Source organism: Pleurodeles waltl, chromosome 8, assembly GCF_031143425.1.
Source record: "Pleurodeles waltl isolate 20211129_DDA chromosome 8, aPleWal1.hap1.20221129, whole genome shotgun sequence".
Classification (NCBI taxonomy): domain Eukaryota; kingdom Metazoa; phylum Chordata; class Amphibia; order Caudata; family Salamandridae; genus Pleurodeles; species Pleurodeles waltl.
The window spans coordinates 881,526,561-881,540,545 of record NC_090447.1 but is presented as its reverse complement, the minus strand read 5'-3'; the positions used below and the strand labels follow the sequence as shown (position 1 = coordinate 881,540,545).

Sequence of the window (13,985 nt, the reverse complement as noted above, 5' to 3'; positions counted from 1 at the left end):
TAGACCTGGATATCGAACAATGGGGATCTCATAAGGTGACTGAAGCTGCAAAGAGAAATGACAAAGACGACAAATTGGACAATAGATATTCTTCCTGTACACCCATTTATTCCACGTCTGACTGGTAGAACGTTGGACTTTAACAGAAGAAAGATTTTTGGGCGATATGAAAGCTATGTCTTTATTAGACTTATCCTAGAAAATAATATACACTGCTCCACTTACTCAGAAATAACTAACAATCTGCTCTAAAATATTGTGTATACCTATCTGACCCTGTGATATCCACACTGTCAGTTTGGGACTAAGGGCCTGATTACAACTTTGGAGGACGGTGTTAAACCGTCCCAAAAGGGGCGGATATACCACCTACCGTATTACGAGTCCATTATTTCCTATGGAACTCGTAATACGGTAGGTGGTATATCCGTCACTTTTGGGACGGTTTAACACCGTCCTCCAAAGTTGTAATCAGGCCCTAAGTGTTCAGATTGATATAGCATTTTTTTCCAATTGTTTTCACTGTATAATGTATAACATAATCCTCAGATAACCACAGACCAATATTCTGAAATGCATTTTCAGAAAAGGACACATTCTCTAATCATAATGGTAGTAATTACGTTTGCCAATACTCTTTTTAACCTTTTGACCTCTGTAGACCCCTGCTTAATCATTACTGGAATCCAGGAACTCCCACTAAATCATTATTGGAATCCGGGGATCCACATTGAATGATTGTTAAAATCAGGGGATGCCAACTAAATCATTATTGGAATTAGGGGACCCCCACTGAGTCATTACTGAAGGTGAGAACTCCATTTTAAGCACTTTGAATATTTGAACCTCAAAACAATACACAAAAACAGAAACAAGCATTCACCAAACAAATACGCAAATGATGATGATTGTGAATTAAATAAACTTTTATTTTTTTATTTCAATGGGAAGGTTGAGGCTTTTCTAAATTTAACAGTAGCCTCCCACAGTCATTACTGTATTCGGTTTGATGCATTTGCACTGCTCCCATAAATCAATCTGGAGACACCACCTTAATTTTTAGCCTCAGATTTCGAATTCCACACATTTATGGAATGTTTTTTAATTTTCAATTTTCCTTTTGCTTCTTTATTTATATACAGTTTCTTAATCTGTTAATATTATTTAATGTTTTAAGCAGTCACGGACCCCCTGAGTAGGCTTTGCGGATTGAACCCATAGAGGTCCCGACCACACATTGAGAACCACTGCTATAAATGAATTAACTTTTTTAGAATGTCCCATTCTTTTCTAAAATCCAGGTGTAATTACATTTCATGGACTTTAAATTAATGTGACTAATAATAATGATCATAATAATAATAATTCCTATCAATATTATAGGTAGATTGACTTATGTATAATGTCCCATTTTTTGCTGAGATCCCGGTTTCATTGGATTTCTTTCTCTTTGAGTTGATGCAACCTTGCATTCCCTGAGTTTACCCGAGTTGAAAAGTATTGTGACACTGAGACATCCATTTTTAACATTAATACGACTAATTGGATAGATACACTGAAGGCAATTATAACACAGACACAAACTCATACTTAAAGAATCATGGATTAAAGAAGCTATGTTGTTCCTTTATTTAGATAGGAACATATAGAACTTGCACCTGTAAAGCTGAAAGACTGTGAGCCTGATTACGACCTTGGCGGGTGGGATGTGACAGATATCCCTTCTGACATATTTCAAGTTAGATCAGTGGTTCCCAACCTGTGGTCCGGGGACCCCTGGGGGTCCGTGAAGCCTTCTCAGGGGGTCCGCGAGAGCCTAGAAAATTAAAATATATTAACAAACATTGACAGATTAGGTCCCCAGCTTCCAGTAATGACTCAGGTGGGGGTCCCTGGATTCCCATGATGAGTCAGTGGGGGTCCCTGAGTTCCATTAATGTTAAAGTGTGGGTCCACAGAAATCAAAAGGTTGGGAACCACTGAGTTAGATTATATCCTGTGGAACTTGTAAAAAGGTGGGGGGATATCCGTCAGGTTTGTGACAGAGTATCCATCTGCCAAGGTCGTAATCATGCCCTTTATGTTCAGAGGCACAAATATTTGAAAAGGAGACTGTTCTGTTAAGGAACCAGTCCCTGTGTCTTCAGTACCCCAGATTTAATTCAACATACAAACAGCAGCCCTCGAGTGGCTCTTCATTTTTTGATGTATATTTTATGTTGCCCTTATATTGTCAGGGAAATCCTGCCTGAAGCACATACCTTTCAGTAGGCTTTTGAAGATACATCAGAAATTCTGTTCGGATCATCCCCAATTTGAATTTGTTTTGGCACAATTGCGGATGTCAGAGGCCATAACTCAGAGGTTTGTTATGCCTCTACACTTGCAGTCCTTTTTTACCCCAAAAAATTGAAATGTAGCCCTTTTGAAGCTAATAGTGAACTGATTGTCATCCTCTAGGGTTGAATTGGAATCCCCTTCCTGTTGTCTGTATGTGCTGTTCATCCTCTCAGGTTTGATACATTGTTCCACTATAAATGTTCCATCCTCGACCAACACTGTTCTGCCTCACCTTCAAAGTGTAGTATAATTCAGTTGCTGGGTGCCATCTTTTTCTTTTTTATGTTGTAAGTTAATGTGTTATAGCCTTGTTACATTTTGGTAGTTCCAGTCACGGCATAGCAGGGGCCATTGGTCTTGTGTAGTCACTGAAGGCATACTAATCGATGAGAGAACTCGGGTTTGTGCTTTGCCCACACTTTAACTGAGAACTTCACAGTAAAGTCTTCTTATAGCAAGCCTTGAACTTGAAATGTAGATTCTGCTTGGAGACCTCCATTCATGGTATTTACATTAATCCCAGTTTGATCATAAATGTGTGATTTGGGTAGAATTGGGACTGTGAGTTGTGCGGGAGCCCGGCTCTACCTTTTTCATTTTTTGCATATTCACAATCAACTTACTGAAATGCGCACTGAAGAATGAGCCACAATGTAAGAATTGCCTGTGGGAATCTGTACATGAACACAGGTATCTGGGACTATTCTGCTTGTCTAATGGGCTAGCGCCGAATGACTCCGTGATTCCACATCTTGATATTACTGATCCCTCTGATATTGCTCACTTCAGAAACAGCATGGCTTATGCAACCCCCGCCACCCCGTGCCTCCTGGAGCTGATGAATGTATTGCAGGTTCTGGGATACATAGGATAGTACGATTCCTTTTGTCATATAACCTGAATCTAAAATGGACATGGTTACTGTACATAAACCCAAAGAAGGTTTGTCTGCCACCTCGCTCCAAAATATTAAATTCAAAGTGTACAGGCTAATCGCATACAAGTGAAAATCCTAATTCCAGTCTTTCTGAAACGTATACTTTAAATGATATGGATTATATTAATTTCTCCAGTCTTAAACCACAGAAATCAATTTATAAGCAAACGTTTACTTAATGTGCCCTGCTTAAGTCATACTCCAGGATCCTGAAGCCCAGGAGATAATAAGTTTGTATATTCTTTATATGATACAAATAAAGCTACTACAACTAAAGTGGGAAAAGTCTGTTGCAAGATGCTGCATATTGTCAGGAACAACTGTCCAATTATTGAGACCTTATGCTGGTGTGCTACAGAATTAGAGAAAGACATCTGTGCCCCACTTGCTTTACACCTGCAGATGTGGGATGTGGCTGTAAGCTTGGATGCAGTGGAAGCCCCCCCGACTATGGGTGATGCTCCTCGCCCATGAGTGTCCTCACTCTGATATTAGTGAAATAACTTATAGTATTGAGGCCACAAATTGACTTTTGGGTCGTCCTTTTATTGAGGTAAACACATGTATTAGTACTAAATGTAACTGTAAAGTTAGAGTTTGATAAACAGTAACCCAGACATATCGCGTCTGGTTGTTAGTTTTCCTTCAGGCTTTGAAATAAATTGATTAAATATCTATAAAAGACAAACAATCAGCAGAAAGGAACTGCTCCTGTTACGCACTCTTGATTCACTAATGCATACTGATATTTCTGGAAGATGCAGGAAGATTATCAATATGACTATCTTGGCTATGGAAGTTGGCAGGTTGAGCCATTATTTGTCATGAATAAAACCATTGTTCTGGAGGCTGAATGTAGCAATATTCTGAAAGAGACCTAGGCTACTTTTTCTGTCATGTTCCATTTGAACATGTATTGCTGTAGCATTAAGTTAGGGTTTTGTGCATATTACAAAGGATAAAGGATAGAGTCAGACCAACTACCAGTTCCAACTTGTTGTTGTAGGTGACAATCTGGGACAATTGATTACTTATTTGTAGATGTTTCACTTTGCCATATTGTTACAGACGCAAAATGGATTCAATACAGGGAAAGCACTCATGATCATTTTGTTCCGACCCTGATGAACTGCCATAATGGAATTAAGTGACCTAATGTCTAACATTTATCAAGTGATCACAAATATTTTTCCAATAGCAGGAGAACAATCAGGTGGGAAAATCTTCATCTACCCATTTTGCTCCAAAAACTATTTACCTAATTGCTTCCATTATTGGAGGCCTTTTTTACTACTATTGCTGTGCTGGAGAATCTTGTTTAGCTTCTATTAAAATCAAAATTGTTAAAGTTGTAAATACTTTCAAACCAAACCAAATCAAACTACTTATGAAATTTTGGAAATACAAAGTTTTTTGCTTGTAGTTTGACTATCTTCTTACAAGAGCCTGGTAAATAATAGAAACAATAGTGGGAGACTAATAACTGTAACATTGATAGATTCAATAACACGTGCGAATGACAGAACATTCTGGGAAATAGTGACTCACAGAACTAGTGATCTAACGGTTCACCCTGAGGGTCATGCACTCACTAGTTTCTGAGTGTATAAATCCTTGTTTCTCTTTTCTAATCCTTGGGATGTGACCAATAAGAGCAGAGAAAGCCTCACATTTTGTGATCTTCCCAGAATCTGAAGCAGTGTACATATATGTTCCTCTAAGATAAGATACATCTAGCTGTAAAAGCCCAAAAATGCACAAGACACCAAACATAGATAAACATCTTCATCCTTTCTATCTATCTAATGTTAATGTCTGGGGCCTCTGTGTTATATTCCTAGTCTCTGTATTGACTGTGTAAAAGCCAGTGGCCCTGTGTCTTGGAGCTCAGCTTGAACCATTTTATTAAATAAATACAATTTTAACGAAATATATAAAAAAAGATCTTGCTTTTCCCTTGAAAAATCTTCTCACCCAGTCAGTTTGTTTGATGCCTCCCAGAAGCTTTTTGCCAGTATACTTCTAAGTAACCTTAATGACTGGCTTACTGATAATGCCATATTTTCATACTACCAGACTGGTTTACAGCAAAGAATTAGCACACCGACCACATATTCAGATTGAATTTACTTATTCACCAATTACGTTGAGATTAAGAGACTTGCTTCTTTTAATGTTCATTGACCTAACATTGGCATTAGATAGTGTTAGGCATATTAAACTCTGGCAAGTTCTGGAGAAACTGGGTACGCTGTTTGATTTACTTTTACCCATAAGAATCATCCATGATGCCACCTTTGCAAGAGACAGATAGTTTCCAGTATTAAGAGGGATCCATCAAGGATGTATCATGGCTCCTATACACTTCTATTTGTTTCAATGGGTTGAATGCCCAAAACAGTTTATGGCTCTTCCTCACTGGCCAAAACCACAGTTGAAATGCTGCTTCTTGTAGATGATGTAGCCCTTGTCTCTAAATCTTCTAGATGACTGTCTCATCCCCTTGGCAGGTGTGCCTATTTTTGCAGGGATCATAGTCTTTTTTGTTAATGAGCTGAAATTAAATACACAGTTTACTGTTGCAGTGGAATATTTAACCCCCATGTGTATGTTGCTGGAGAATGGCTGTACAAAGCCTCCTCTCTTAGGTATCTAGGATGTTGCTTCAGTGAGTATTGAAAATGGGAGGACTGATTGCATAAAAGTTCCGTAATTGTGATTGATCACACCAACGCTATAGAATGATTATCTTCTAAATTTGGTGGTAAAGCTGTCTTATCTGCTCTTAGGAACTATTAAGCCAAAATTGTCTCAGCTGTATTGAAAGGGTCAGTAAACTAAGAAAGTAAAACTCTGTTGCAGTTGGGTAAGAGATTAGGTATTTTTCTGTTGACTAACCTGATTTGTGTAGAGCACTGCCTGTCTAAAAAGCCAGTAGATCTTAGTTTCAGATTTTTTCTTCTTTAACTTGGCCTGGACATTATCTCAAAGGTGTTCGAGTGAGGAAGTGAAAAATACATTCTATGATTCTGATAATGTGTTTGCTGTAGGTATGAGTGCACTCATGGCATTTTATAGAAGGACCAACTTGTAGGGTGCACTTTTGAACTCTACTTTGATTTGTTTTGAGTACTCTGTTGGGATAAGAATCATTCCAGAAGTGATGTAACATATGGTTTTTCTGTTCAAACCGTTATATATATATTCCAAACTTTCTCCAACAATTGAAAGAATACTCGAACACAGAATGAAGTCCCCAAAAAATTATATATTTAAATACAAAATGTCTCCTCACATACAAAGCGTTTCAGACGTAGCCTTGTTCACGTGACTTCATTCTGTGTTCGAGCATTCTTCGAAATAATTGTTGGAGAAAGTTTGGAATGTTTGTGGTGAGCCAGATCCACGCTCGGACCGCCACCGTTATTGCGGCCTCGGGTGTCTGGCATTCGATAGAGATATATATATATATATATGTTCGATGGCATGTGTAGCTGCAGATACACATGCTGTGCATATCCCGCCATCTAGTGTTGGGCTCGGAGTGTTACAAGTTGTTTTTCTTCGAAGAAGTCTTTTTGAGTCACGAGATCGAGGGACTCCTCCCCTTTCGGCTCCATTGCGCATGGGCGTCGACTCCATCTTAGATTGTTTTCTTTCCACCATCGGGTTCGGACGTGTTCCTCTTCGCTCCGTGTTTCGGTTTGGAAAGTTAGTTAAATCTCGGAAAATTAGACGGTATTGTTTGCGTTCGGTATCGGGTTAGTTATAGCAGATCGACACCGAATAAAAGAAGAGCTCCGGTAGCCCTTCGGGGCTACTATCCCCCGGCGGGGCCTGGTCGGCCCGACCGCGTGCGTCTTCAAGGCTCATGGAACGGGCCCCATTACGCTTCTGCCCCGAATGCCACAATAAGTATCCTTACACAGATCAGCATTTGGTCTGTAATTTGTGTTTGTCCCCTGAACACAAAGAGGATACTTGCGAGGCCTGTCGGGCATTTCGGTCGAAGAAGACGCTACGGGACCGAAGAGCTCGAAGGCTTCAAATGGCATCGACGCCGTCAGGACACCACAACGTCGAAGAAGAGGAGACTTTCTCCATTGCCGACTCGGTCCCGGACGAGGCCGAAAGTGAGCAGCCGGCAAAAACCGTGAGTTAACCTGCCCCGGCCAAAACTCACGCCAAAATCATGAAGGCCCAGGGGACGCCACCGCCGGCAGGCCATGGCTTAACCCGTAAACTCAGTGACCAACCATCGGTACCGAAAAAGGGCACACACGTGTCGAAGACATCTGACTCCGGTCGAGATACCGGCACAGAGTATACTCTGCACCGAGATACTGGCTCCGACCAAACTCGACACCGAGATACCGGCTCCGAGCAAAGTCGGCACCGAGAGATCGGCACCCCCGAAACCGAAAAAGGTGGCTTCGGAGCCGAAAAAGACGGTGGAAAAAGTTTCGGTGCCGAAACACCCAACATCGGAGCCGAAACAAAGTTCTTATTCCGAAGAACAAGGCCTTTCAGCACAACTACAAGGCCATAAATTTGGACAAGAATTAGAGATGGGGGAGCCAGACTATACACAAAGAAGGCTCCATATTCAAAAAGATACAGGGAAAATAAGAACTCTTCCCCCTATTAAAATGAAAAGGAAACTTGCTTTCCAAGATACAGAGAAACAGCCAAAAGCAAAGGTGGCAAAAGAAAAAACTCCACCACGTTTTTCGCCACAACCATCGCCACAGCACTCACCGCAACTATCACCAATTGCAACACCCCCTATGATGCAATCTCCAACGCACACAGGGATGACTCAGGACTACCCAGGTGCATGGGATCTATATGATGCACCAGTATCTGACAATAGCCCAGACTGCTACCCGGCAAGACCGTCACCACCTGAAGACAGTACTGCTTACATGCAGGTGGTGTCCAGAGCAGCTACTTTTCACAATGTAGCACTGCATGCTGAACCTATCGAGGATGACTTTTTATTTAATACTTTGTCGTCAACACACAGCCAGTACCAGAGTCTGCCGATGCTACCAGGGATGTTAAAACACGCAAAACAAGTGTTTCAAGACCCTGTCAAATGCAGAGCCATTACACCGAGGGTGGAAAAAAAGTACAAGCCTCCCCCTACGGACCCTGTGTACATCACGCAACAACTAACACCTGACTCAGTGGTAGTAGGCGCAGCACGCAAAAGGGCAAACTCACAGACTTCTGGGGATGCACCACCACCCGACAAAGAAAGTCGAAAGTTTGATGCAGCGGGGAAAAGAGTTGCAGCGCAGGCAGCCAATCAATGACGCATTGCCAATTCACAGGCTTTATTGGCAAGAAATGACAGAGCTCATTGGGATGAAATACAGCATTTTATTGAACATCTTCCCAAGGAGTTTCAAAAGCGTGCACAGCAAGTGGTGGAGGAGGGCCAAAGTATCTCCAACAACCAGATACGATCGGCAATGGACACAGCGGACACAGCCGCCAGAACTGTAAATACAGCGGTCACTATTCGGAGACACGTATGGCTCCGCACCTCCGGATTTAAGCCAGAGATCCAACAGGCTGTGCTTAATATGCCTTTTAATGGACAACAGTTGTTTGGGCCGGAGGTGGATACAGCTATAGAGAAGCTAAAGAAGGACACTGACACGGCCAAAGCCATGGGCGCGCTCTATTCCCCACAGAGCAGAGGCACCATTAGAAAGACACACTTTAGAGGGGGGTTCGAGCCCAAAGCACAGAACCCTCAACCTCACAAGCCAGACCCACATACCAGGGCCAGTATCAAAGAGGAGGCTTTCGGGGACAATATAGAGGTGGACAGTTCCCTAAAACCAGAGGGAAATTCCAAAGCCCAAAGACACAACAAACTAAACAGTGACTTCAATGTCACAAATCCCCAACACATAACACCAGTGGGGGGGAGACTCACAGATCATTAAAAAAATTGGGAAAAAATAACTACAGACTTGTGGGTCCTAGCCATTATCCAACATGGTTATTGCATAGAATTCCTACAATTACCACCAAATGTGCCTCCAAGAACACACAACATGTCCAAACAGCACTTGGATCTATAACAACTAGAAGTCCAAGCGTTGTTACAAAAAGAGGCAATATAACTCATACCCAACCATCAGAAAGGAACAGGTGTTTATTCCCTGTATTTTCTAATACCCAAAAAGGACAAAACTCTGAGACCCATCTTAGATCTCAGAACACTAAGGCGGTCATTCTGACCGCGGCGGACGGCAGTCGCCGCCCGCCAAGCGGTTCCCGCCGAAAGACCGCACCGCGGTCAAAAGACCGCGGCGGCCATTCCGGCTTTCCCGCTGGGCCGGCGGGCGACCGCCAGAAGACCGCCGGCCGGCCCAGCGGGACAGCCCCTTCAACAATGGAGCCGGCGGAGTTGAAGGGGTGCGACGGGTGCAGTGGCACCCGTCGCGATTGCTAAGCAGACAGTGAAAATCTTTGTGGGGCCCTGTTAGGGGGCCCCTGCACTGCCCATGCCAGTGGCATGGGCACTGCAGGGGCCCCACGGCACCCGTTCCCTCCATCCTGGTTCTTGCGGTGGACACCACTAGAAACAGGCTGGCGGGAAGGGGGTCGGAATCCCCATGGCGGTGCTGCAAGCAGCGCCGCCATGGCGGGTTCCCTGGGCCAGCGGGAAACCGGCGGGAAACCGCTGGCTCCCTTTTTCCGACCGCGGCTTTACCGCCGCGGTCAGAATCGCCCAGGAAGCACCGCCAGCCTGAAACTTCTAGGCATGATGTCTTCATGCATAGCCATTGTCCCAAACGCAAGATTACACATGCGGCCCTTACAACAGTGCCTAGCGACACAATGGACACAAGCACAGGGTCAACTTCAGGATCTAGTGTTGATAGACCGCCAAACACACACCTCGCTCCAATGGTGGAATCCTATAAATTTAAACCAAGGGCGGCCCTTCCAAGACCCAGTGCCTCAATACGTGATCACAACAGATGCTTCCATGCTAGGGTGGGGAGCACACCTCAACCAACACAGCATCCAGGGACAATGGGACACTCAGCAAAAACAACTTCATATAAATCAACTAGAACTACTAGCAGTGTTTCTAGCATTAAAAGCATTTCAACCACTAATAGCCCACAAACACATTCTTATCAAAACAGACAACATGACAACAATGTATTACCTAAACAAACAGGGAGGCACACACTCAACACAGTTGTGTCTCTTAGCACAGAAGATTTGGCATTGGGCGATTCACAATCACATTCGCCTAATAGCACAATACATACCAGGAATTCAAAACCAGTTAGCCGACAATCTCAGTTGAGATCACCAACAGATCCACAAATGGGAAATTCAACTCCAGATACTACAAACCTACTTCCAAAACTGGGGGACACCGCAAATAGACCTATTCGCAACAAAAGAAAACGCAAAATGCCAAAACTTCGCATCCAGGTACCCACAGCCTCACTCCATGGGCAATGCGTTATGGATGAGTTGGTCAGGGATATTTGCTTACGCTTTTCCCCCTCTCCCACTCCTTCCGTATCTAGTAAACAAATTGAGTCAAAACAAACTCAAACTAATACTAAGAGCACCAACTTGGGCACGACAACCTTGGTACACAACACTACTAGACCTGTCAATAGCACCTCATATCAAACTACCAAACAGACCAGATCTGTTAACTCAACACAAACAACAGATCAGACACCCGAATCCAGCATCGCTCAATCTAGCAATCTGGGTCCTGAAGTCTTAGAATTCGGACATCTAGACCTTATACAAGAATGTATGGAGGTCATCAAACAGGCTATAAAACCTACTACAAGACATTGCTACGCAAATAAATGGAAACGATTTGTTTATTACTGTCATAATAATCAAATTCAACCATTACACGCTTCCGCGAAAAGCATTGTAAGCTACTTACTACACTTAGCAAAAGTCTAAGTTAGCTTTTTCATCCATTAAAATACATCTCACAGCAATTTCTGCCTATCTTCAAATTACACATTCAACTTCACTATTTAGAATCCCAGTCATAAAAGCATTTATGGAGGGTCTAAAAAGGATCATTCCACCAAGAACACCACCAGTTCCTTCGTGGAACCTCAATATTGTATTAACACGACTCATGGGTCCACCATTTGAACCCATGCACTCTTGTGAGATACAATACTTAACCTGGAAAGTAGCCTTCCTAATAGCTATCACATCTCAGAAGAGTTAGTGAAATACAAGCCTTTACCATACAAGAACCCTTTATACAAATACACAAACATAAAGTGGTTCTACGCACAAATCCCAAATTTTTGCCAAAAGTTATATCACCGTTCCACTTAAATCAAACGGTGGAACTCCCAGTGTTCTTTCCAGAACCAGACTGTGTAGCTGAAAGAGCATTACATACATTAGACATAAAAAAGCACTAATGTATTACATTGATAGAACCAAACAAATTCGCAAAACAAAACAATTGTTTGTATCTTTCCAAAAACCTCTTGCAGGGAATCCAATATCCAAACAAGGCATTGCCAGATGGATAGTTAAATGTATTCAACCCTGTTATGTTAAAGCAAAGAGAGAACTGCCTATTACACCAAAGGCACACTCCACTAGGAAGAAAGGTGCCACCATGGCCTTTCTAGGAAATATACCAATGACAGAAATCTGTAAGGCAGCGACATGGTCTACGCCTCATACATTCACTAAACATTACTGTGTAGATGTGTTAACAACACAACAAGCCACAGTAGGACAGGCAGTATTATGAACATTATTTCAAACAACTTCAACTCCTACAGGCTAAACCACCGCTTTTGGGGAGATAACTGCTTACTAGTCTATGCACAGCATGTGTATCTGCAGCTGCACATGCCATCGAACGGAAAATGTCACTTACCCAGTGTACATCTGTTCGTGGCATGAGACGCTGCAGATTCACATGCGCCCTCCCACCTCCCCGGGAGCCTGTAGCCGTTATAAGCTGATAAAAATAAACTTGTACATTTGTAAACTTGTAAATATAACACTTTTAATCACATTATGTACATACATACTTACTCCATTGCATGGGCACTATTACTATATACACAACTCCTACCTCACCCTCTGCGGGGAAAACAATCTAAGATGGAGTCGACGCCCATGCGCAATGGAGCCCAACACTAGATGGCGGGATATGCACAGCATGTGAATCTGCAGCGTCTTATGCCACGAACAGATGTACACTGGGTAAGTGACATTTTCCATATATATATATATATATATATATAAAACAAACCGCTTGGTCGATGCAGTTGTTATTTTTGGGTCACAATAAAGGAATTACAGGAGTTCACAGTGCGGTGCAGTTCTTTTCTTGGATTACTTTTCCTGGATTACTATATATATATATATATATATATATATATATATATATATATATAAATATTCAGAGATATATAGATATTAGTGTGATAGAAAACAGAATCATGCTAATGATCCTGTATAACTTTATTTTGCTTCAAGTTAAAAACCCTGAAATTCCTTGTGATTACTACACAACTCATTTCATTTTTTTCTTTCCTGTTTTAGGACCAAAGCATGTTGTAATAAGATTTGTGGTTAAATTCTTTCCACCAGACCATACTCAGCTGCAAGAGGAATTAACAAGGTTAGTGATCACTTTTTTTGTTAGTCAACCAGCCGTTTGTTATGATTTCTTTATAGTGCTGGTGATGTTCCTTTTAGAATGCATATCTTCCCTGGGTAATGATTGATGAAGGGCTGTGAACTAAATATTAATAGTCCATTCGTGCTAAATTGGTAGGTTACTGATGAATACCAATCCACCAATACCTGAAAGTTATAAATATGCTTTAGCAAATAAATGGCTTGTGCTTGACTTTCATATTGGATATGGATAAAATGTGGAATGGGGTATTGACTATGTATTAATTAAATCTTTGTCCTTCTATTAAGGCTTAATTAAAAATAAACAAAACTAAGGTTTTATATCCAAAAGTCGTTTTCCACCATTTGTGATAGTCTTTTGGGATACCTAATTCATTACTGCTCTTTGATGGAAATTGTGTCTGGGAAATGTTTAAACTGGCATTTCAACTGGATATATTTTTAGGCGCTCTCTTAAGTGTGAGCGCTCTGATAGGAGTACTTCACTGAATTAAGAGATGAACGTGTTATTGATGTAGCCTGTAATAGAAAATATGAATTTGTAATGGAAAAGTTAATGCATGCAGTTTTAAGATCCTGAAATAGGTGTCCTGAAATCACACTTAACTCAATTAACACTTTTTGGTGTGAATCTTGTAGCTGATAGGAGCATTTCTGGAACTTAAAGCTTTTAAAAGTAATAGTGTCTTCTTGTTTTACATCTATGTGTATCAATCTATGTCCATGAGTAAACTGTCTTAGTCTGGACTTCTCCCTTAATTAAACCACAGTGTAGATGATTTAATTCTGATTTATGGATTACACCAGATAGTGCAAGGGTTAAGCTTGACAGGCCTTCTTCATTTCTCTAAAGGAGAGTTCACTGTTTTCCCAAACAAATGGAGCTTGTGATGTTTTTACTTTCTCAAGAACACTTCATTTCGTAGGCTCACGTTCTGTAAGGCATGGTTTTGTTATGGCATGCTATTGAGTTATATGTTTGTGGTGCACCCAATGTGGAAAAAAACACCTG

At 41.6% G+C, this 13,985-nt stretch overlaps 1 protein-coding gene across 6 annotated transcripts in view; it reads left to right on the top strand.

Moving 5' to 3' along the window:
- The window catches only part of FARP1 (FERM, ARH/RhoGEF and pleckstrin domain protein 1), a 459,262-nt gene that overhangs the window by 223,975 nt on the left and 221,302 nt on the right, over positions 1 to 13,985 (top strand). For all 6 annotated transcript variants that reach the window (XM_069205182.1, XM_069205178.1, XM_069205181.1 and 3 more), the window contains exon 5: positions 12,875 to 12,953. In XM_069205182.1, coding sequence (XP_069061283.1) covers positions 12,875 to 12,953 — 79 coding nt within the window. The remainder of the gene's footprint in view (positions 1 to 12,874; positions 12,954 to 13,985) is intronic.